Raw genomic sequence first — 23,620 nt, 5'->3', positions numbered from 1 at the left:
CTGTATTATTCCCTTCAATGTTAAGTGAGTAATGCTCCAAAATAGAAAAAAAAATAAAGAACACCAACTCTCTATCACTGAATATAGAGTCTTTATCACTGAAGGAATTGTGCTTCTTGTACTTTGCGATTCCTCTCAATGTCCACTATTTATATCCGAAGTTTCAAAGAAACTCAATTCTATACTAACAGAGTTATTCTTCGCACAATTAAATTCAACAAAGATCAATAACCCCAGTAATATAAATGAAAGAATCACAGTTTACGTTTACAGTTATGACCTGCACAATAAAATTACACGACCTGTATGTAATTGTGCTCTGCAAAAGAAAACAAACATGGGCAAAAACTTTTAAAACAATGAAGTTATATTTCTTGCACTGTGAACTTTCTTGCGATGTTCAAGGTATATCTATGAAGTATCATCTTGATCTACAATTCTTATATTATTATGGAGAGCACTAAAAAAACAAAGGGCATTAACGACGTAAAATTCGGGATGCAACAGGTTAACCGGTTAAACTACTGAATGATCAGTTATCAGGTTACATTTTCAAGAAAAGGTTATCCTGAAACTTAAAAAAAGCGTAATGGAACTTGGTCAGTGACCTCACACAATGACTCGAACCCTTGTGTAAAATTTCAGGTGAATACTAATTGATAAAAGATATGGAGTCACTGCACGCAATCCCCAAATTATAAGCAGAGCTTAACGCCAACGCTGACAAATAGCAATCTCTTGCACGACGGATACAGTGTACGTGAGTGCAAGGATCGACAACTCTGCGTGGAGATTGATCCATATAGAATGACGAAAAATTGTTGAATATTTTAGTGGATTGTAGCCCCAAATCCAATTTTCACGACACTGTTTAATTTTAATGACAAAACATGTCAAATTTAACGAAAACATCGGCGGCATAATTTGTTCGTCTTCATGAAAAAATGTCTTTGGAAGATCCTTTCTTCGTCGTAAAAGAGTAAGTTAAAGCTGAAAAAGAACATTTCGTTATATATCCAGCTATGTTTGGATCAACGCAATTTTATGATAATGTAGAAAATGTTAAGTGTTTGAACTTGAAGTTGAACAGAAATTAAAAAGCAAAAGGCAGTACAAATACTCATAGGCGCTCGATATCAATGACAGTGTTTAGTATTTATTTATTTATTTATTTTTTAGCTACCCGTTGTTTATTTTAATGCATATCAATGACAGTGTTTAGTATTTATTTATTTATTTATTTTTTAGCTACCCGTTGTTTATTTTAATGCATACACCTACTAAATTAATAAAAATCTTCGACAAAACGTCTTCTTAAAAGTTAAAAAAAGATAGTTCGACTATGTATGTACAGATATTGACAAGGTAAATCCAGACAATCCGAAACTCCGTCGGACCTACAGACATGTCCGACATAAAAAGTCAAGGGCCGATCGAAATTCTTAACTCGTCGGCCCGGAATGTCCGATAAAATATTTTCAGGTTTTTACAATGAAAATCAAGTTATTTATAGAACATCGGCGGACTTTGCCGAACATGAAATACCATTGTATTCGCCGATAAGTTAACCCGCTTTTGATTGGTTCAAAATCATCTCGGCGAAAATCGCCGGTGTTCGAAGCTGAATTTTTTTCCGGAATTAAACAAACAAGTAACGGTGGTTCCCTGCACTTTTGCGATGAGTAAATGGGGGAATGCGTAAAGCCGGGATCGATTCGTTTAACCTTCGTTCGACACGTTTTTTCGACCGAGTTAAGTTCGCGACTTTTTACAGAAGACCAAACAAGTGCTAGGCGTTACCTTTCAACAGAGACGCACGGAGTTCAACGGCAATTATTAATAATCAGGTGATTTAGTTTTCATTTTTCTTATTTTGTATATTGCATTTTATCCGTAATGTGGAAATTTTTAAATATTTCAAAACCTGAAAGTCCTAAAAGGCATGCAGACGACGATTTGCAAGCGCCCACTAGCAAGTGGAAAAAGTATGAGGATAAGCGCCCCCCTCGTAAATTTGTTGAATCGTGGAAGACAGGCAGACCATGGTTGTCATTTAGTCCAGAAACTGGTAAAATGACATGCAAGGTCTGTCTGGATTATTATGGGGTGGGTGGGGGATCGAACCATGTTAACTTAAAAAATATGAACACATTTGTTACAGGTAGTACAAATCTTAAAATTTCAACAGTGAATGACCATGAAAAGTGTACAGCCCATGTCAAAGCAGCAGCTGTGAATAGAGCAAAGCAAAGTACTCCTGCTGATGTGGTTGCATCTCAGTCTGGACGAGCTTTACTTGCACTTAAACAAGCTGAGAGGTCAAGGTTGCAATATCTGTTTAAGAATGCCCATGCTATTGCTAAACAAGGCAGACCAATCAGTGACTACACTTGGCAATGTACACTTGACAAGGCAAACGGTTTGGATATTGGCAACACATATTTGTGTGAAAAATCTGCTGCAGATTTTATCTTTTTCATTGCAGGTTCAGCCAGGTCAAAAACAGTGCAAAACTTTTTTTCCTTCATCATGGATGGCTCAACTGATATAAGTGGGACTGAACAGGAATCTGTATATGTGAGAGTATCGACAAATGGCTGTGTGAAGGAGACATTTTTACATTTAGGCTCCCCTATGAGTACATCGTCTGCTGACCTGTACCAATTTATCAACACATTCTTCAATAGTCTAGGAATCCCAAAAGGTAACCTTAGTCTTCTTTAGTTTAAATTAATTTTAATTTGTGAAATCGGCGCAAAGTAAAATTTATTTTGAAACATCGCAGGAAAATGATAAATTCTTTATTTCCCCACAATGATGAATACAATAAAAAAGACAAAAAATGTTGACATAATTCAGAGCACAAAGCAAAATCATTATGAAAAGCAATACTACAATACTATACTGAAATAAGAAAACTTAAGATTTTTTGTTCTTAATGATAAATTTGTCTCAATGTTTTCATTACATGTCTGCTGCAGGGTTAACACGGCTTTGTTTTCTTAATTTATTTAAGACAAACTAATTGGAATGGGATCAGATGGAGCATCAAATATGACAGGTTTTCGCTCAGGATTAGCAACACTTCTTCGAAATGACTGTGAGGATTTTGTGAATATTCATTGCCTCTGCCATCGGCTTGAACTTGCTTTTCGAGATGTAGTGAAGAAGGTGAAGGTGTATGACAAGCTTATGACATTGCTTATAGGACTTCACTATTTCTATAAAAAGTCTCACAAAAATAAAACTGGTCTATTAAATGCATTCAAAGCTCTTGCCATCAAAGGAATCCTGCCTCCCAAAGTAACTGGCACAAGGTGGTTACCACATCTTAACAATGGCCTTGAATGCTTGGAGAGGTCATATGCTGGATTTGATGCGCACCTAGCAACAGCTAGCCACACAAATGCCAAGGCAGAGGGATTGCTAAGAATACTCAGAGACATAAATGTAGTAACATATGCTCTATTTCTAAAGGTAAATATGTGAATTTATTAAACCCTTTACCAAACAACAAATTTTGGACTGTCCAAAATTGAAATAGGCTGGAGACAAAAATAAATGGGTTATAATATGAAGATAAGATGAGCAATTTCTCATTTTTATTTTTTATCACAACGATTTAAAGAGTTGTTTTCAGTTGACTTGTAAAATCTTGTTATTGTTTGGTATTGAGTTAAGAAACCAACAAGTCATCAGGACCAGCATGTGTACATAGTTTGTACATAATTATAGGACATCAGTGAGAAAAACATTTAAAAATATATATTTGAACAGGAAGTGATAGCTCCATTGATGCAATTGTCCAAGAAACTCCAGAGGAAGGACATTACTCTAGCTGACAGCATGGTGTGGATTCAAACAACAGCTGAGATGGTAGATGATTTGAAAGCTAGGTAAAATTTATTTAATGCTAGATATTATTGATTTTAGATTTTAAAAAGATCTAGTGCCCTTTTCTATCACATATATTTTAACTGCTGGGCAACATTGTTGGTAATATGCAGATAGAATATATATTAATTAAGTCACTTAAAAGGTATAGCATAATTAAGATTTGATTTATGTTATGCAATATGATTAAAACATGGTATTTTGTATGCAAAAAACACATAGGAAACTACCAAAGGTTGATGAAGTCTTGGAAACTAAGGCCTTCTCTGGGGTTGAATTCCGAGGAAAAATACCCATAATGGCCTACAAGGATACCGATATCGATAATATAGTGGAAGCCATGCAGACCAGGTTCCAATTGGATGACATAACCTCACCTATAGTGCAGGCAACAAAAGTCCTAAACTTGAGTAAATGGCCCATGATTAGTAATGAGAAGGAGAAGCTTGCAGGTTATGACATGTTACCATGGTTCAGTTGTGTTAAATTTGAGTTGTTTTTTGTTCCAGGAATTAGTTAATAGCTGAATTAGTTTTGTGTTTTAGTTTATTTATGTTGCTAGTCTGACTCTTAAGAACCTTAGAGAAATAAATTTGATTTGATTGGCACTTTAAATATTTTATATCTGGTTAAAATTTATTTCATAATGTTTCATACTATGTGTCAAATGTTCATAATATATCCCTTTAAAAACATAAACAACTAATGTGATCATAACACCTGTTATACAATAAAATATTTATTATGAAATTTCTAATAGTGTATGTCTGCTGTTCATCACTTCCTTATTTGTTATGTAATTACATAATGTTGCATACTTAAACATTTTCTTCCTAACAACTTTCATATACTACTGATAAATTACACAAGGTCTTATACTTAAGGTTATTGATCCAATTTCAGATTATGGAAATGAAGAGATTCAGTTTCTGGCTGGTAAATACAACAAGAGACTGTTGGTAGTAGATCCTACCTTCAATGAGCATGATGTTTTGTCACAGTGGCAGAGGGTCAAATTGTTAGCAAAAAGGTATATATGCATGTACTTAAATTATTTTTACTGGCTTCAACTTGAACTAGCTTAAACAGTACTTTAATTATTAGTTTTACTGATCAAACTATCTTCTATGTTTCAGACTGTTTACAGACAACCAGAGGACCCAACCACTGACTTGGGAAGATGTATATGATGAGGAATGCAAGAATGTTTTCCTCATCATAGACATCTTATTAAGCCTCCCACGTACAAGTGTTTCATGTGAGACGTCCTTTTCTCAAATGAAGCTTGTAAAGACAAGTAGAAGAGTAAAGCTGGGTCAAGGGACACTGGACAATTTGCTGCAAATCAAGCTTGTAACACCGACCATAAGTAGCTATGACCCAGAGGAGTCAATTGATCAGTGGCTGGTAAGTTCCCTACATGGACTGAATAAACTGTTTTGCTAACAATATACTATTTATCTGAACTGACAAATGACTCTTTATTGAACTGCTGTTGGTAATTTGTTTCTTATTTTCTACCTCCAGACTGCCTCTATCAAACCTCGTGGAGGGAGAAGAATGAACTATTGTAGGTCCAAAAATGTCAGCATGATAAGTGATGAAACAGTGGAACATGTTGAGGATGAGGAAACAAGTACAGGTAGGATATCTGTTTGTAGTGATTTTATTGAATATTTCACATGTACTCATAATCATTACTTACCAGTCTTGCATTGACAAATTTATTTTATAATCCCTAAACAAATTTGTAGTACATTTTATCTTTTTTTTCCTCAGCACATACCACCACTAACGAGCCAGAGCCTGGGTTGATGATAGATGAGGATGATGAAGATGAAGCTGAGGACGATGACATACACCTTTTAAATAAATATGACACTGACAGTGATTATTGCAGCGACTTTCAGGCTGAGGAATTTAACATTGAAAGAATAATGTGCTTCTCCAAACAATATGATTTAGATTAACATGATAACATGATAATAAAAACACTGTGTCTGTATTTCTAACGTGTTACTTTTTTGTCTCAGTTTTTTATTAATTTTACTAATTTTCTTTGGTCTGACAGAATAACCTAAGGTCTGACAGAAAACTCTGACCAGTCAGACCAAATGTCTGACAGGAGGCTGTTGAGTTTCGGGAAGTCTGTAAATCACTCGCCATTTTCTAAAGCAACGGATGTGTGTCATTGTGCATAATTTAATCGCTGTCACCCCGCTCGCTTATTGAAATGCGCGCGCAGGCCGGGAACCTCGCTCATTATATACAATAACAGCCACTAAGCGCCAGATTTGATTTTTGAAGTGCTGATTTTATATCTGGAAATCACCATGGCAGACGAAATCAAGTTAAACAATTGGTAAGGAATGATTCATGTGCCTGCAATTTACAATATCTTTTGTTGATTGCCCCATTAATTGAGTGAAACAATAGTTACAAAGGATTTATCACATCGTCTGTGGATGTTTCTGTTGAAAATGAAAGTAGATAGAGAAAGAGCGAGGTTCCCGGCCTGCGCGCGCATTTCAATAAGCGAGCGGGGTGACAGCGCTTTAATTTTGCATAATGACGCACTTCCGTTGCTTTAGAAAATGGCGAGTGATTTACCTTGTCAATATCTATGTACAAGTCAAACTATCTTTTTTTTTTTAAAGACATTTTGTCGTAAGATTTTTATTAATTTAATATGTGTATGCATTATAAAAAACAACGGGTAACTAAAAAACAAATAAATAAAAAAACATTGTCATTGACATCGAGCGCCTATGCAAATACTACAGTATATCTGTTGAATACTATACTATAATTGACGTGTTGTACAACTTTAAATTCAGATTATTTCTAGCCTTTTCAATTTGAGTGTAGTTTGGTTAAATTTGGAGCAGACAATCTCAAAAATTCCCTATTTAGGCAGTATTAAATAGAGGTGTACAATTTTTTGTTGTGTGTAAATATCTTCCGGTCACCACATAAAATTGTCACATATCATGCAGTTAATGAAACAAGATTTTCTGAGTAAATACAAACAATGCAACAATAAACAATTTTCCTTCAACAATTGATTTAATTCCCTGTATTTCCCTGTCAAAATTGTTAATTTGCAGCGTGTTTAACCATGCAAAGCTGATACAGGTTTTTTTCTGCCTATTTTGGGAAAAGGAGTCTGGCAAAATTGGGAATTTTTTATCGACAAAATTGTCAATTTTGGGAATTTTTGCATCGGGGAGAGAGCCTGTCTTGGGAATTTTTGTTGTTATTTTATTATGATAAAAATATGGAATGAGTGCTATATTGAAGTCATCATTTGATGACGTTCAATTGGACGAATGATAATGGCAACTAAAATACATTAAGCTCCAGGGTATAGCTGCGATTTGATTCTCTAGAAACCTGGACCAACACGTTGCCTGAATTTTATGTGTATGGACCAGAATGCGATCTACCTGTTGGCGTAATAGTTATGTCTGGGAAAAATCTAGTTTTTGATTAAATCACGAAAACATGGTGTTTTTTATTGCTCAATCGCTATAAAAACGTGCTTGGCTGGAAGTAGCGCTGTTCGTGACATGAACACATCTTCTGGTGACGTTACAATGTTATGGTTTGCATGCGGCATTTGCTAGATTACTATTATTTTATGTTTCGATCATTTCGTTGATAACAAGTTATTCTACAAACTTCGTTCGAGGGTATATACTATTTAAATAATCAACGACAGAATTATTGTGTTTAAATATCATCAATACAGAGGCCCGCGCTTTGTGCAGTGTACAGTTGTTCAAATAGGCGTGACACAAAACTAGGTAAGTGTCAATTGTGTTCTTGAATTTTTCCAACAAGTTGAATTGTATATACCAATAGGCCTACCACGCGAGAAAGTTTGCAAACCCATTTATTTCTTACACTACTTAGCTTGATGTTTTGTCCGGCATCGGGGATTCGGTGCTAGTGCATAAGTGTGTTTGTTAGACTGGGTGGTTACACACCGGAAATAAAGTGTTGCGTTTTTGTCTTGGCAATTCCAGCCTTAAATTAATAGTTTAATCGTCTTGTGAACCCTTAAATTAACATTGGCGACGAGGATTTGTGATAGGCGAGTGTCGGCTCACAGTTTTGAACGTCAACTTGGCATTTTCAAGTATAAAGATTTGATTTGTTTGTCGTTGACTGGTGTCTTGGTAGAAACATTCACTAAAAATGGCAACATTCAAAAATTGATATTTTCGATGACAGTACAGAGTCGTGGAACTGTTACAGTGTAATGTTGGAGGAATATTTTACTGCTAATGAGATATCCAACGAAAAGCGTGTGCTAGCTCTTCTGTCATTAGTCGGTGGAAGAACTTACCAGATTTTGAGAGATTGGACTTCCCCAGAAAAAACAGGTACAAAAACCTATAAACTACTATGGGAACTGTTGCAGAAATACTTCAACCCTAGACCATTAGTTCCGGAACGCTTTCGATTCTATAAAAGGGATCAGAGAACGGATGAGTCTGTAAAAGACTTGAATGTTAGACCCTGGGCTATTTCACCATTTTCAAAATGCATGCCAGTTTGGTGATCAAGATCCCAAGCTCATTTTTTTCGTACCCAAATTATTTTTGGCATAATTTTTTCGTACCCAAAATTTTCGTACCCACATTTTTTTCGTACCCAAAATTTTCGTACCCACGTTTTTCTTACCCAAAATTTTTGTTTTCACTCATTTCATCCCGCGAAACCCTTAAGGTGTAGCAACTCTAGTAATTCATTTTTGACAAATTGACTTCCCTTTACTTGTTACTATGCCCGCGTCTATTATAATTTTAAAGCCATGCAAAACTGGAAAGTGTTACATTGAAAATTGTCCAAATTTAAAATCACACAGGTAATAAGTAAACGCCTAATAACATGGTCAACAACAGTAAATAAAACACTAATCAAACAACAAGTCACAATTTTGTTAAATTGTTTGACAATTTTTTACCATAACTTTGCTAACTCTCAATGTTCGCAAAAACACATTAAACTAGAAGTAAGCGATTTGGATTAGAACGTGTAGTTTGCGATCCCCTTTACTTTTTGCATATACTATTGCAGAACAGTTCAGACTTTATTGCTATAAATGTTGCTAGAAGAATCCAGAAAATAAACATGCTTACATCTGAGGCAGTAGACGCGTGCTATTTGCAGATAATCTTTATTATACCCCCACAAACGAAGTTGAGGGGGGTATATAGGAGTGAACTTGTCGGTCGGTCTGTCTGTCGGTCTGTGTTAAGTGTCTGCTCTCTAATTCAAGTAGTTTTCATCCGATCTTCACCAAACTTGGTCAGAAGGTGTATCTACATGATGTCTAGGCCAAGTTCGAACATGGGCCTTGTCGGGTCAAAAACTAGGTCACGGGATGACTTAGTGCGTTTTAAACATTCAGCATGTTGTCCGCTCTCTTATTCAAGTAGTTTTCATCCGATCTTCACCAAACTTGGTCAGAAGTTGTATCTAGATGATCTTAAGGCCAACTTCGAACATGGGCCTTGCCGGGTCAAAAACTAGGTCACAGGGTCACGTAGTACGTTTTACACATTGAGCATGGTGTCCGCTCTCTATTTCAAGTTGTTTAAATCTGATCTTCACCACACTTGGTCAGAAGTTGTAACTAGATGATGTGTAGGTCAAGTTCGAACATGCCGGGTCAAAAACTTGGTCACGGGGACACTTAGTGTGTTTTAAACCTCACCATGTTGTCCGCTCTCTAATTCAAGTAGTTTTTATCTAATCTTCACCAAAATTGGTCAGAAGTAGTATCTTGATAATGTCTAGGGCAAGTTTGAATGTGGGTCATGCTGGGTCAAAAATAAGGTCACTGGGTCACTTAGGGCGTTTTAAACATCACAATGTTGTCCACTCTCTAATTCAAGTAGTTTTCATCCAATCTTCACCAAACTTAGTCAGAAGTTGTATCTAGATGATGTCTAGGTCAAGTTTGAATATGGGTCATGCCGGGTCAAAAACTAGGTCACAGGGTATCTTAGTGCATTTTTAACCTCACCATGTTGTCCGCTTTCTAATTCATGTAGTTTTCATCCAATCCTCACCAAACTTGGTCACAAGTTTTATCTAAATGATCTCTAGGACAAGTTTGAACATGGGCCATTCCGGGCCTAAAACTAGGTCACGGGGTCACTTAGTGTGTTTTTTAACATTCAGCATGGTGTCCGCTCTCTAATTCAGGTAGTTTACATCCAATCTTCACTAAACTTGGTCAGAAGTTTTATGGAGATGATCATAAGGCCAAGTTAGAACATGGGCCTTTCTGGGTCAAAAACTAGGTCAAGGGGTCAGTCACTTAGTGCGTTTTACAAAATTGAGCATGGTGTCCGCTGTTTTTTGTGAAGACGACATGCAAAATATTATGTGTCAATGCAACATGTGGGGGTATTTGTCACATCTGTGACAAAGCTCTAGTTTTAGTTTGTTTACATCTTTCAGCGGTATTGAAAGAAGACAGTGCTGAAAATCCCCTGCGATAGCTCCATGCAATAGTGTATACCCACATGGTTATCTCGCATTGAGACATCACATTGCCAAGGCAGAGTACTCAATTGCAATACACATATGACCAACAAAATTTGATTCAACTTTTTTATGACTTTTATTTACAATTTAACAAATGTCTATTCTTTTGAGCAACATGGGCACCTAAAACTTAGTAAAAGTGCTTAAGAATTTCATAAACACAAATATTCCACATTTGTTGAAATGAATTTTGGCATGTATGTTCCTTATACTAGATTTGTTGAATATTCCCACTGAGCATGTGTATATCAATTGAGGCAGTGTGCACACACCATTTTTGTGCTAAAATTTTGCATGCAACTTTTTCTGACAATAGTCACGGAGTGTATATTGACGTGTAATCTAGAGTCCGTGCAATAGTGAGAAAGTGAAAGTAGTTTTTAAAATATTTTAAATAAATGGAAGTGTTATGTTCGTATTAGTTCAGTCATCTGCTTCGTTTTGGAATGTATGTCTAAATTGAATGAAGAAGACCAATACAATGTATGGAATATCGGTGAATTTGGGTTTCTTTTAGCTGAAGTAAGATTTTGAAATGCAACTTTCAAGTCATTCTTTATAATATTTATAGTCTGAAAGTCGTCAAGAAAACAACTTTCCATATCTTCTGATTTGCATCATTTTTATCGGTTGAATATTTCAATGACAATTTCATTTGTCAATGTACTGGAATTTTTCAAATTGCTTGGTTATGTCTTATGATGGAGTTGCAGCAGAGTCCCACATCCTTGCAGAAGGCACCTGGATACTTTTACACCTTTATCACAGCCAGACACTCTAAAAAAATAACAAAACATACCAAAATATCTATTTTTACAAATAAAATACATATAAAACATCATTTTTGTCATTATCCTTCATTATTTGACATCTTTGCAAAATCTCGAAGAATGGTACGAACAAGATTTAAAAAAAAAATTAAGTTCGTACCCAATTCAAACAATCCATTACTTTACGTAAATACTTAGAGAAAAACGCAGTTAATGATCTATTTCGATTCAATTTGTTATTATCAACCATTTCAATGCGTTTATTTGAGGGAAGCATCTCACGGGACTGTTATATTCAGTGACATAACTTAATTATTACGCGTGTTTTTCGTGTCAAAAAAGCGAACATTGCCATCAATGCGAAAAGCTGGTTTTAATATTTATAAAATATTATTTAAACATAATTCAAACCAAATAATATCGAAAATGATCATAACAAACCTTTTCTTTTGTTTTCTGTAGAGTTTAAGCGAGTATGGTTTAATTATTCAGATCGTCACAAACGATATCGATTAGCGAAGCAAAACAAAAATGGCGCCTCCCTCTGCAGAGGTCAACCGAGGTCGAATTGTATAAATGCGCGTCTTTGTTTAAAGATGCGGGTACCTAATTCTCATTTGCGGAAAATAAATTTGGTATCAAATTTAAGTTAGACTTTCTAGTTTTTATAACTGTGTTCAAAATTGTGTTCGGTCCATCGGAAGTAATTTTATTCATCGTCAAAGTCGGGTACTATTTTCTCGGCGTAGGGTGGTCTTATGTAAATTTTGAATGCATTGTAGTAAAGTTCATTCAGTCGTGAACAAGATGATGTCAATCTCATAAATATTCATGATGTGTAGAATATCCGCATTTGAATTGTAAACACACGCATGTTTATGCAAGTAGTCCGAAAGTCGGCATTACGCGATAGCGACATTTCTGCCCTGAATTTGTTCAATTAACAACATATTTACTTATCATCCTGAAATAATAATAAAATGAATTTTATATGAATAGAAAGATAAAACATTTTACTTTTAATAACTTTTTATTATTTTGATTTATATAATAAAATAATGGTTTTATTGATCATTTAGTAAGAGTGGTATTGGTTTTTTCCCGCTTTTCTCCCATTGAACTGATAAGGAATCGGCTTTTATCGGGGTTGCTATGCAATTACATCTGAATATAATGTTGACAACACTTTAAGTCTAAGTTCTACAGTTTTTTTAAGTAAATAACCCCTCAAAACTAATGTGTGCAATTTAAGTATAACAATAAGATTTTTTTCCATATCCAAACTGCCCGTGCCCAATTAATTAAAATTTAATAAATGGTTAAAAAAACATGTACTGTATTGCTTAATGTAATGTACTGTATTGCTTAATGTAATGTGTCTGAAAAGTATCAATTAAAAATGTTGTTCATTTGTGTTTTGTTCTGTGAAAATTGGGCAAAATGCATGTGTGTAAAGTGACGTCCCAGATTAGCCTGTGCAGTCCGCACAGGCTAATCAGGGACGACACTTTCCGCTTAAACTATATTTTCGGTAATAAGGGACTTCCTTTAAACGAAAAATACCATTAAAGCGGAAAGTGGTATCCCTGATTAGCCTGTGCGGACTGCACAGGCTAATCTGGGAATATCACTTTACGCACATGCATTTTGCCCAATTTTCACAGAACAAGACACATTTATAAAAATCAAAGTTAAAACAACATAATGGACAGTTTATTTTCTAATTCACATCTATACTGATTACAGTAAGTTTATTTACTACATGTATTAGCAAAGCTCTAAAAAAAATTAAATATGGTCTAACTGCTTGCATCACTAATGTAACAAGGCAATGAAATTTTGTGGCTAGTCTGGGACCTCTGCTGTCATGGTGAGTGCTTTTCCTACTGAACTTAATTGGCAGCTACACAACTAATTCAGTGCTCCATGCAGCTAAGACTTCACAGCTCCCTGCCCCTTCGTGCCCTTTTTTGATCATACCATATTAGTTGCGTTCTGAGAAAACTGGGCAAAATGCTTGTGCGTAAAGTGTCATCCCCGATTAGCTTGTGCAGTCTGCACAGGCTAATCAGGGACGACACTTTATGCCTAAACTTGATTTTCGGTAAGGATGGACTTTCTTGAAACTAAAAATACCATTAAAGCGGGAAGTGTCGTCCCTGATTAGCCTGTGCGGCGGACTGCATTATGCCCAGTTTTCTCAGAACACAACTCATTATATTATTACTCTCACATTTGCAGAGAGAAACAATTTTTATTTAGAATAAAATTACTTTGTTTAATGAAAATACATGTACATATTATAGTAAATATAGTTTTGATATAATCAATGCTATTTTGTTTATACGCCACAGGGTTGATATGATAATGTGTGATCAAGTGCCCGTTTGACAAATTCAAGCTGGAATAGTGTTCTCCAATAACATGACATTCTTGGCGAGGCACATAAAGCTCTGTTGTGTTGCAGAGAGGTTGAGAAGGCTTTGCAAACGTCCAAGAATCTTTACACACGATGGTGCCAGTTGGCCGACCAACCCAGCCAGGTGTCTGTAGAGGAGTATAACTGGACCACAAATGAGCTGAGAAACAGCCTGCGCAGTATTGACTGGGATGTGGAGGACCTAGAGGAAACTGTCGATATCCTTTTTGAATTAAAATCAGTTGCTTTCTGGGAAGACTTGGCTTGATACATATGGGTAAATTGACATACCTGAATCATTGTGTGTTTTTTGTTCAAAATAGGGTCCATTATTCGGCCCCATTCCCAATGGGAAAAAGTACATATATTTCCCAAATGGGACCTTAAAATTCTCGATTTTTTAGGCACCCCCCCCCTCAATTTTGAAGCATTTTTAGCAAAATAGCAACAATACTAATTTCTCAATTTTTGTCAAAACGCAGCGAATTTTTCCAGTCCTCAAGGACCCATATCCATACCCAAAATGATGAAAAAACCCACTGTGATTAGCCTGTGCATTCCAAACTGGCTACTCAGAGAAGACACTTTTCGTCCGAACTAGAATTTAATTTGGAACAAATTTCATATAAACAAAGAAATGCTCAAAAGTGGAAGTATTAACGCTAAGTTACTTATAAGCCTGTGCTGGGACCACACTTTACACACATGCATTTATACCAGTTTTCAAAGAAAGCTGCTCACAATAAGTCATGCAGGTCCACAGGGGACCACAGAAATTCCAGATAAATTATTTATTGGTAGTCTTAACTTCCTTGGCCTAAGTCGAAAGATTGCTGGTGACATTTGTTTCTTGCCTTTTCTAATACTTACATTAGGTTCCATTTGGGCAGCTCATGTCAAATATTAAATAAAGGTATTCCCTTTTAATTATCATCTCAATTAACAGGGGTTTTTTATTGAAAGAGAAAGAATTGTGTTAATTCTTTCTGAGAATGCTGGTATTTTCAGGAACCCTTTGCATCCCTTTTTCAGATATACATGTATATTACAGTCTCCTGTTAAAATCCCAAAACCATAACTTACAGTAACTGACAATAGTGTGTGTTTTTTTTTCATTCAAAATCGGGTCCAGTAATTGGCACCATCCCCAATGGAAAAAGTATACATTTTTCCCAAATGGAAGCTAAAAGTTCTCAATGAAAGGTTTCCAGGTTATATTTTTTTTAGATATCAATATTTTGTTCAATCCCATCCATATAAGTTCTATCTTAGTAAATATAATACTGAAAACACTTGTATTCTCAATTTTGAGCATTTTTTAGCAAACAACAACAACACTAATTTTCCAATGTTAGTCTTAATGCCGCAATTTTCCAAATCCTAAGTGAAGATACAGTATTGCTGAAGTCAATATCATATGATTATAACTTTTCAGTACTTAATTGATTACATTGGCATCTCAAGCGCCGTATATATATCAGCATGGCAAGCTAGATTGTCTACTTCTTAACATTACAAAATTCTCTTGTAAGTTAAAATTGTCGTACGATCGTTTATGAAACGGCCGCCAGTATTTTAGAAATTATTCATGCAGTTTTACTGGCTGGTCTGCAGGCTGACAAACTTTGGCAGAAACTGATAATAGCAGGTGTTATGCAAAAAAAATAGGTGGAACAGTAAAATATAATTATATGTTTTCACATCTGTGATGCATCAGTACAATTTACAATTCTTAACATTTGTGTAAGTATTGTTGAAAAGAACCCCAAGAAGTTCAGAATAGAAGTCAGTGAGTTGAAAGAGAGAAGAGACTTTATAGAACGCACCAAATCTGCCGTTAGGGTAAAATTTCTTGAATTTTTCAGTTTCAAGTAATCAACTGTCTTTCTTCATTTATTTTATGAATTTATGTGTGACTAATATAGCATTTAAAATTAACTCAAAGTTTTGAATTTTTCACCAATAAGCCTCTATTTTTTAATGTCATAAATACTGACCTGTTATCTCATGCTTCTCCTTTCCAGGGGGAATTAACTCCCCTTGGAAAGCAGAAGCATGAGATAACAGGTAAGTATTTAGTAATTAAAATGAATTTTATTAAAAAAAATTGTTTTAGGAGATGAAATCTCAGATGACCTCACCGCAAATCCGAACTACTGAGGATACAAATGTCAGACAGGTAGAGAAAACATACCATAAACTATAAGTAAACATGGAATGACACCATAGTTAATCACATAAAAGATGGACTGCATATCAGGCTATAACAACAATATCATGGCCTTTGAAGTCTACACAAAGCAGGATACTTTCCTTAGAAAAATTAATTCTTTACATTAAAGAAGGTAAATCCTTATGAACACTTGTGAAAAAGATATATTTCTTAAATGTTTTGTATAATTCTCAGATTATTATATTGTCTTTAAAACAGCTTTCTTTCTAAAATCCCCAAATTTGGGGCTCAATCATAATGGCAGTACTAGTTGTAGTCAAAACAGGTTTGTGGATGTTGACCTGTCACGCGCATTCCAAGATTGTATGTGTCTTGTTCTGAGAAAACTGGGCTTAATGCTTGTGCATAAAGTGCCGTCCCAGATTAGCCTGTGCAGTCCGCACAGGCTAATCAGGGACGACACTTTCCGCTTTTATGGTATTTTTAGTTTGAAGAAAGTCCCTTATTACCGAAAAACAAGTTTTAGCGGAAAGTGTTGTCCCTGATTAGCCTGTGCATACTGTGCAGGCTTCTTTGGGACAACACCTTAGACACATGCATTAAACCCAGTTTTTCCAGAACAAGGTTCATATTGAAAACTGTTGTGGGTTTCAGTCCTTATTGAACCCCAAAAGCCCCAGCAAGGCGTATGACAAGTAATTGTTGTGAGTTTCAGTCCTTATTGAACCCTAAAGCCCCAGCAAGGTGTATGACAAGCAACTGTTGTGGGCTTCAGTCCTTATTGAATCCTTAAAGCCCCAGCAATGCATATGACATGCAACTGTTGTGGGTTTCAGTCCTTATTGAATCCCAAAAGCCCCAGCAAGGCGTATCACAAGTAACTGTTGTGGGTTTCAGTCCTTATTGAACCCTAAAAGCCCCGGCAAGGAGTATCACAAGTAACTGTTGTGGGTTTCAGTCCTTATTGAACCCCAAAAGCCCCAGCAAGGTGTATTTCAAGTAACTGTTGTGGGTTTCAGTCCTTATTGAACCCTTAAAGCCCCAGCAAGTTGTATGACAAGTAACTGTTGTGGGTTTCAGTCCTTATTGAATCCCTAAAGCCCCAGCAAGGTGTATTTCAAGTAACTGTTGTGGGTTTCAGTCCTTATTGAATCCCAAAAGCCCCAGCAAGGCGTATTATAAGTAACTGTTGTGGGTTTCAGTCCTTATTGAATCCTTAAAGCCCCAGCAAGGGTTATGACAAGTAACTGTTGTGGGTTTCAGTCCGTATTGAACCCTTAAAGCCCCAGCAAGTTGTATGACAAGTAACTGTTGTGGGTTTCAGTCCTTATTGAACCCCAAAAGCCCCAGCAAGGCGTATTACAAGTAACTGTTGTGGGTTTCAGTCCTTAATGAATCCCTAAAGCCCCAGTAAGGCGTATTACAAGTAACTGTTGTGGGTTTCGGTCCTTATTGAATCCCTTAAGCCCCAGTAAGGCGTATTACAAGTAACTGTTTCTGGTTTCAGTCCTTATTGAATCCCAAAAGCCCCAGCAAGGCGTATGACAAGTAAATGTTTTGGGTTTCAGTCCTTATTGAACCCTTAAAGCCCCAGCAAGTTCTATGACAAGTAACTGTTGTGGGTTTCAGTCCTTATTGAATCCCTAAAGCCCCAGTAAGGCGTATTACAAGTAACTGTTGGTGGTTTAAGTCCTTATTGAACCCTAAAGCCCCAGCAAGATGTATGACAAGTAACTGTTTTGGGTTTCAGTCCTTATTGAACCCTTAATGCCCCAGCAAGTTGTATGACAAGTAACTGTTGTGGGTTTCAGTCCTTATTGAACCCCAAAAGCCCCAGCAAGGCGTATTACAAGTAACTGTTGTGGGTTTCAGTCCTTATTGAACCCCAAAAGCCCCAGCAAGGTATATGACAAGTAACTGTTGTGGGTTTCAGTCCTTATTGAACGCCAAAAGCCCCAGCAAGGCATATGACAAGTAACTGTTGTGGGTTTCAGTCCTTATTGAACCCCAAAAGCCCCAGCAAGGTGTATGACAAGTACTCAAGGCTGGACATGGAGGCTGAAAGATCACATCAGAGTTTCATCGACGACACAACACAACACCAACAGGTATAGCAGTTGCATGATTCCCAACAGATTCTGTTGGACCTTGGTCTGAGCCAACGTTCACTCAAATTTGCTATTCTTTGTTATACATATATTCCGGGGATTTTAGTAACAAAGGCTCAGGATGCTGTTGAGCATGGAAATTCAACTAAATAAACCACAAGAAAACAGGTACATCTTCCCAGTGTTGGCATTTGTTCTATGTACTGTAATCCTATCAATTGTAAATAAATGTTTATACTTCATAAGAAGATTTTAAAATTATTAATGTGACTGTTTATCTCACATGTAAATATTATGTTGTTTTATGTCATGAGTCTTGATTGATAAGTCTTAAAAGTTTACTAGATGCAAACAAGATAAATCAAACCTTGTTCTGGGAAAATGGCTTATTTTCTGGGCATAAAGCGTCTTTCCAGATTTCACAGGCTAATCACGGACCACACTTTCCGCCTAAACTGAGTTTTTCTGAAAAAGAGACTTCTTTTAAGCAAACAATTACATAAAAGCAGAAAATGTTGTCCCTGATCAGCCTGTGTGGACTCAGTTAACATTGTGACCCACTTTCCCCTGTCTAGTTAACATTGTGACTCACTTTCCCCTGTCTAGTTAACATTGTGACTCACTTTCCCCTGTCTAGTTAACATTGTGACTCACTTTCCCCTGTCTAGTTAACATTGCGACTCACTTTCCCCTGTCTAGGTAACATTGTGACTCACTTTTCCCTGTCTAGATAACATTGTGACTCACTTTCCCCTGTCTAGTTAACATTGTGACTCACTTTCCCCTGTCTTTCTGCAGCTGATTATCAAGGATCAGGACGAACAGTTGGACTTGATTGGTTCCAGCGTAGGAGCACTCAAAAACATGAGTCATCAAATAGGCAACGAACTGGAGGAGCAAAACAGGTAAAAAGACTATTGGCTCACAAATCTTTTTATCAACCTCTTTGGTATGTAATATTTATATCTTATCGCATGGTGTCAAATGATGGAACATGTAATTGCATATAAGAAATGGTGGGAATGATGAAGAACCAATTACAACAGTGTTACTTATCATGTGTAGTTCTACATTTCATTTCTTTTCATTGTTGTTTCTTAATCATCATTATTATTACCGGTAGACCAAGTATTGACAATGTAACCTTTTATAAAAGAAATGCTAGTTATTTACGATTTGTTACAAATCAATGTAGATGGATTTTACTGATGGTGTCCATGGCAACTTCTGTCTGAACATTTTGAGACCAATAAGAAATGTGAATATATGTTGGCTTTTAACCCCTGTATTATGGAATAATTCTTTTGTATGGTAACCTGTCTTTTAAAATTACATTAAAGTGATATTATGGGCATCTAACAGTTTATAGGTGTCTATCGCAATTGTTGTTTATTTTTCGTGTTTTCACTTCAAATACACTTATATTTGTTAATGCAGCATCAACATACTAAAGCAATATCACAGAAAGAGGAAAATAATGCATTTGAATATCAACCGTACTTTCTTTTGACAACTGATCATGCATGTACAATGTGAGCCTAAATTTAGTTTTAGTGCAGATTCATACATACGACACAAAGACACACTTTTGTTTTACGGATCATTTCGGGTTAGAGGACTGGGTGAGTCACGTAAGAATACCGAATATAAAATATATTTTTATAAACAACTGGTAGCAAGATGAGTTGCATATAATTGGTCAGTAACCACATTTTAACTAACTCTTTTGACCTGTCAATCCTTTTCAGCTCAATTTAACAGTGAAAAATGCCCAATATATCACTTTAACTTATCAGATAGCCAGTCTATACCTCAGTACATAAGTACATGTACTTGTACAAAAGAAGGACATTGATCTAGTGTAAGGATGCTGGTCTATGTAATGGTAGCCAGGTCCCAGGTTTGTATCCCGCTCAGACCACGGAAATTTTCTGAAAAAAATACAAAATAAAAATCCCACTCTTGTTCCTCTCCACCCAGGATTATAAATGGGTCCCTGCGAGGGTAATAACCCAATGTGCAGTGGCTGCATACTGCTGGGTACCTGCGAGGGTAATAACCCAATGTGCAGTGGCTGCATACTGCGCCAAATGTAAACAGACGACTTATATCATAGTGATCAGAGGGGGGGGGGGGGGGGTAAATGTAAATGTCAGCTAAAGATTAGCCTAGTATCAATATCAGACTATAAACCCGTGCCCTTACCTTTCACATGTGTGTACCATTCACGTGTCTGTCACAGGATGTTGGATGACTTTGGCCATGAGATGGAGGTGACAGAGTCCAGGATGGACAACGTCATGAAGAAGATGGCAAAGGTGCTGCACATGTCCTCAGGTAGGCACTGAGACATGGGGCTGTATTCACAAAATATTGTTTAGACTTATGTATAAAGAATAGACATAGGACATAGAAAATGTACTTGAATATTTGAACAGATGAATTAATGGTGGGTTGGTCATATGCAATAGGCAATCTTTACTAAATGAAGAATGGCGCAATTTTTAGGTTTCCAATGTCATGTTAGACTCAACAATAAAGAATAATAAGAAGATAAAGGTTTACAGAATATAAGAGTTAGAAAAAAAGCAGCAACATTGTACCTGCTATTGGGAATCATTGGATTTCCCATAACAATGTCATGTATTTATTACAACTGTCTCCCTGTTGCAGACAAGCGTCAGTGCTGTGCCATAGGAGTGTTGCTGGTGATATTGCTCATTGTGATCATACTGCTAGTGGTGCTCTGAATACCACAGACAGCGCCTGGGGCTAATGGCACTTAATGTTGTGAAGAGAATGCAAGGGCTGCTGGTTCTGATGAGTTATCTTAAGATCAGTCTTTAGACAGGTGGATCAATACACTTAAAATGCATCTTAAGATCAGTCTTGAGACAGGTGGATCAATACACTTAAAATGCATCTTAAGATCACTCGTAAAACAGGTGGATCAATTCACTTAAAATGCATCTTAAGATCAGTCTTGAGACAGGTGGATCAATACACTTTAAATGCATCTTAAGATCAGTCGTAAAACAGGTGGATCAATTCACTTAAAATGCATCTTAAGATAAGTCTTGAGACAGGTGGATCAATTCACTTAAAATGCATCTTAAGATAAGTCTTGAGACAGGTGGATCAATACACTTAAAATGCATCTTAAGATCAGTCTTGAGACAAGTGGATCAATACACATAAAATACATCTTAAGATAAGTCTTAAGACAGGTGGATCAATACTCTTAAAATGCATCTTAAGATAAGTCTTAAAACAGGTGGATCAATTCACTTAAAATGCATCTTAAGATTAGTCGTAAAACAGGTGGATCAATTCACTTAAAATGCATCTTAAGATAAGTCTTGAGACAAGTGGATCAATACACATAAAATACATCTTAAGATAAGTCTTAAGACAGGTGGATCAATACACTTAAAATACATCTTAAGATTAGTCGTAAAACAGGTGGATCAATTCACTTAAAATGCATCTTAAGATAAGTCTTGAGACAGGTGGATCAATACACATAAAATACATCTTAAGATAAGTCTTAAGACAGGTGGATCAATACTCTTAAAATACATCTTAAGATCAGTCTTTATACAGGTGGATAAATACACTTAAAATTTTAACATCTTAAGATCAATTGTAAAACATGTTGATCAATACACTAAAAATGCATAATCGTCTTTTTAAAACATTTAAAATCATCTTCTAACATGACCTACACTCCAGGAGTGAAATAACGTACTGCTCAATTTTGTTTATTACACGGGTGTTATTACACTAGTTATATAACTGTGAAATGACGTCATTTACAATGTTAATAAACGGTGAAAAGAGCTCAGCATTAAATAAAAAGAAAATGTGTTGGTCATGTTATAAATAGAATCTTAGATTGTTGTCATTTTGTATTGAATTTATTAAACTCGTCATCTAAATAAAGATAAAAACTCGGCTTATTTAGATGACTCTTTTAATAAAGTCAATACAAAACGACAACTCATGCAAGATATATATGTAAAAAATAATGCTGTAAACTTAGCTAGATTATTGAACTGTGTTAGCTAGCATAAACTTTCAAAGGAGGATCGATTTAATGTTGTTTTTTTATTTACATAGATTAGATAATGGCCTAATAATAAGTAAATAGGTTTTTGTAACTTCTTTGAATGCCAAAAAGTGCTATCCCCATTCACTGCAGATTGGCAAAGGGTCTTGTTTGTTTTTTAAAGCTACCCTGCAGTGCATCCTAAATCTCTGAATAAAGAATGATTCACATCAACCATGAGCACTTAAAATAATTGTTAACTATGCATAGAGCAGTACAGCAACTATTGTTAAGTATGCAAGTAAAAGGATAGCACCTATGTATGTGATATGTCATCAGAGTAAAATCCTATTGGATTACACACCCATAGTTGGCCATAAAACATGTGTTTGTTTAAACCCTTTACCTCATAGAAACAACCCGAGATGCATTAGAAAATCAAATTATATTGAAGAACTTTATTACTAAAGTCAAGTTTTAAAGGCTCCATTTTCAACCCTTGGTACTGATGTGCAGCAAACAGCATAAAAGTTGAACAGACTGCGAGTTACTTGCAGGCAGTATTGGTTTTAATCTGTTTGCCATTTTCACGTTGCTTCTGAGTGGGAAAGGGTTAAGTAACATGGTTGAGAGAAATTCTGGAAATATTATTTAGCCCACCTGAGTTTTGTTACGGGTCTGTTTGCAAGAAATCTGTGCAGGTGAAAAGAGACCATTTGAATAAATGTTGTTTAGTAGTTACTTTAATAATTGTTATGACTTTGTATGTGTTTTATTTTATGCTTTTCAGTGGTTTATAGAGAAATATCAGTGAATTATAACTGATAATTTCACTGTTTCAAACAGTGAAAATCAACAATGAAAATTATTTTTAGCTCGACTTTTATATATGAAATATATATAGTGGAGCTATCCTACTCACCCCTGCGTCGGCATTGCCGTGTCCGTTTGCATGCAAATGTTAAAGTTTGTGTACTACCCCAAATATTTCCTGTGTCCCTTGACATATTGCTTTCATATTTTGCATGCTTGTTTACCAACATGACCCCAACCTATAAACAAGAGCAGAAAACTGTATCAAGTTTTTTGACAGAATTATGGCCCCTTTTATACTTATAATATGCATATTATTGATAAATCTATGTTAAATTTTGCGTACTACCCCAAATATTTCATGTGTCCCTTGACATATTGCTTTCATATTTTGCATACTTGTTTACCATCATGACCCCAACCTATAAACAAGAGCAGACAACTGTATCAAGCATTTTGACAGAATTATTACCCCTTTTATACTTAGAATATGCATATTATTAATAAATATATGTTAAAGTTTGCGTACTACCCCAAATATTTCCTGTGTCCCTTGACATATTGCTTTCATATTTTGCATACTTGTTTACCAACATGACCCCAACCTATAAACAAGAGCAGACAACTGTATCAAGCATTTTGACAGAATTAAGGCCCCTTTTATACCTAGAATTTTGCATATTATTGATAAATCTATGTTAAAGTTTGACAAAACAACACTTACCTGACATACCACAATGCACTCCACCCAAACCATTCCCCACGCTCCCCCCCCCCCCCCCCCCCCCAAGAACCCCCTCTGTTATACTGTCAAGCTATCAAATAGTCGAG

The 23,620-nt window shown here is 35.9% G+C and overlaps 2 protein-coding genes and 1 long non-coding RNA gene across 11 annotated transcripts; all 3 read left to right on the top strand.

Annotated features, from left to right (window-relative positions):
* The first annotated feature begins 885 nt into the window (after window positions 1–885).
* Window positions 886–20,707, top strand: LOC127838773 (syntaxin-6-like). Its single transcript, XM_052366762.1, has 8 exons — window positions 886–979; window positions 13,696–13,865; window positions 15,395–15,489; window positions 15,764–15,826; window positions 17,815–17,928; window positions 18,727–18,833; window positions 20,171–20,265; window positions 20,602–20,707. Exons 1-8 carry the CDS (start codon window positions 945–947, stop codon window positions 20,676–20,678), a joined length of 756 nt encoding a protein of 251 aa, XP_052222722.1. The 5' UTR covers window positions 886–944; the 3' UTR covers window positions 20,679–20,707.
* On the top strand, window positions 3,040–5,899 carry LOC127838772 (zinc finger protein 862-like). Its single transcript, XM_052366761.1, has 7 exons — window positions 3,040–3,477; window positions 3,778–3,896; window positions 4,117–4,346; window positions 4,798–4,924; window positions 5,031–5,301; window positions 5,422–5,536; window positions 5,674–5,899. The coding sequence occupies exons 1-7, from the start codon at window positions 3,055–3,057 to the stop codon at window positions 5,862–5,864; spliced, it is 1,476 nt and encodes a 491-aa protein (XP_052222721.1). The 5' UTR covers window positions 3,040–3,054; the 3' UTR covers window positions 5,865–5,899.
* An 8-nt stretch (window positions 20,708–20,715) lies between the features above and the next one.
* LOC127838770 (uncharacterized) lies at window positions 20,716–22,713 on the top strand. 9 transcript variants are annotated; one of them, XR_008029950.1, is made up of 4 exons: window positions 20,716–20,873; window positions 21,062–21,108; window positions 21,344–21,437; window positions 21,485–22,713. It is a non-coding gene; the product is annotated as an uncharacterized LOC127838770 (long non-coding RNA). The 9 variants fall into 9 exon arrangements; XR_008029948.1 differs by having other exon boundaries at window positions 20,716–20,920; window positions 20,968–21,108; XR_008029949.1 differs by having other exon boundaries at window positions 20,716–21,014.
* Window positions 22,714–23,620: the final 907 nt, after the last annotated feature.

Source organism: Dreissena polymorpha, chromosome 7 (assembly GCF_020536995.1).
Source record: "Dreissena polymorpha isolate Duluth1 chromosome 7, UMN_Dpol_1.0, whole genome shotgun sequence".
Taxonomy (NCBI): domain Eukaryota; kingdom Metazoa; phylum Mollusca; class Bivalvia; order Myida; family Dreissenidae; genus Dreissena; species Dreissena polymorpha.
This window is presented reverse-complemented; position numbering and strand designations above follow the sequence as displayed.

Bases quoted from the DNA above. Each gene is read 5' to 3' on its own strand.
- LOC127838772 (XM_052366761.1), top strand. From the start codon at position 3,055: ATGACAGGTTTTCGCTCAGGATTAGCAACACTTCTTCGAAATGACTGT. The intron at 3,478-3,777 runs GTAAATATGTGA...ATATTTGAACAG, and splicing joins CATATGCTCTATTTCTAAAG to GAAGTGATAGCTCCATTGAT. The intron at 3,897-4,116 runs GTAAAATTTATT...AAAAACACATAG, and splicing joins GTAGATGATTTGAAAGCTAG to GAAACTACCAAAGGTTGATG.
- LOC127838773 (XM_052366762.1), top strand. From the start codon at position 945: ATGTCTTTGGAAGATCCTTTCTTCGTCGTAAAAGA. The intron at 980-13,695 runs GTAAGTTAAAGC...GTTGTGTTGCAG, and splicing joins CCTTTCTTCGTCGTAAAAGA to AGAGGTTGAGAAGGCTTTGC. The intron at 13,866-15,394 runs ATATCCTTTTTG...ACATTTGTGTAA, and splicing joins GGACCTAGAGGAAACTGTCG to GTATTGTTGAAAAGAACCCC.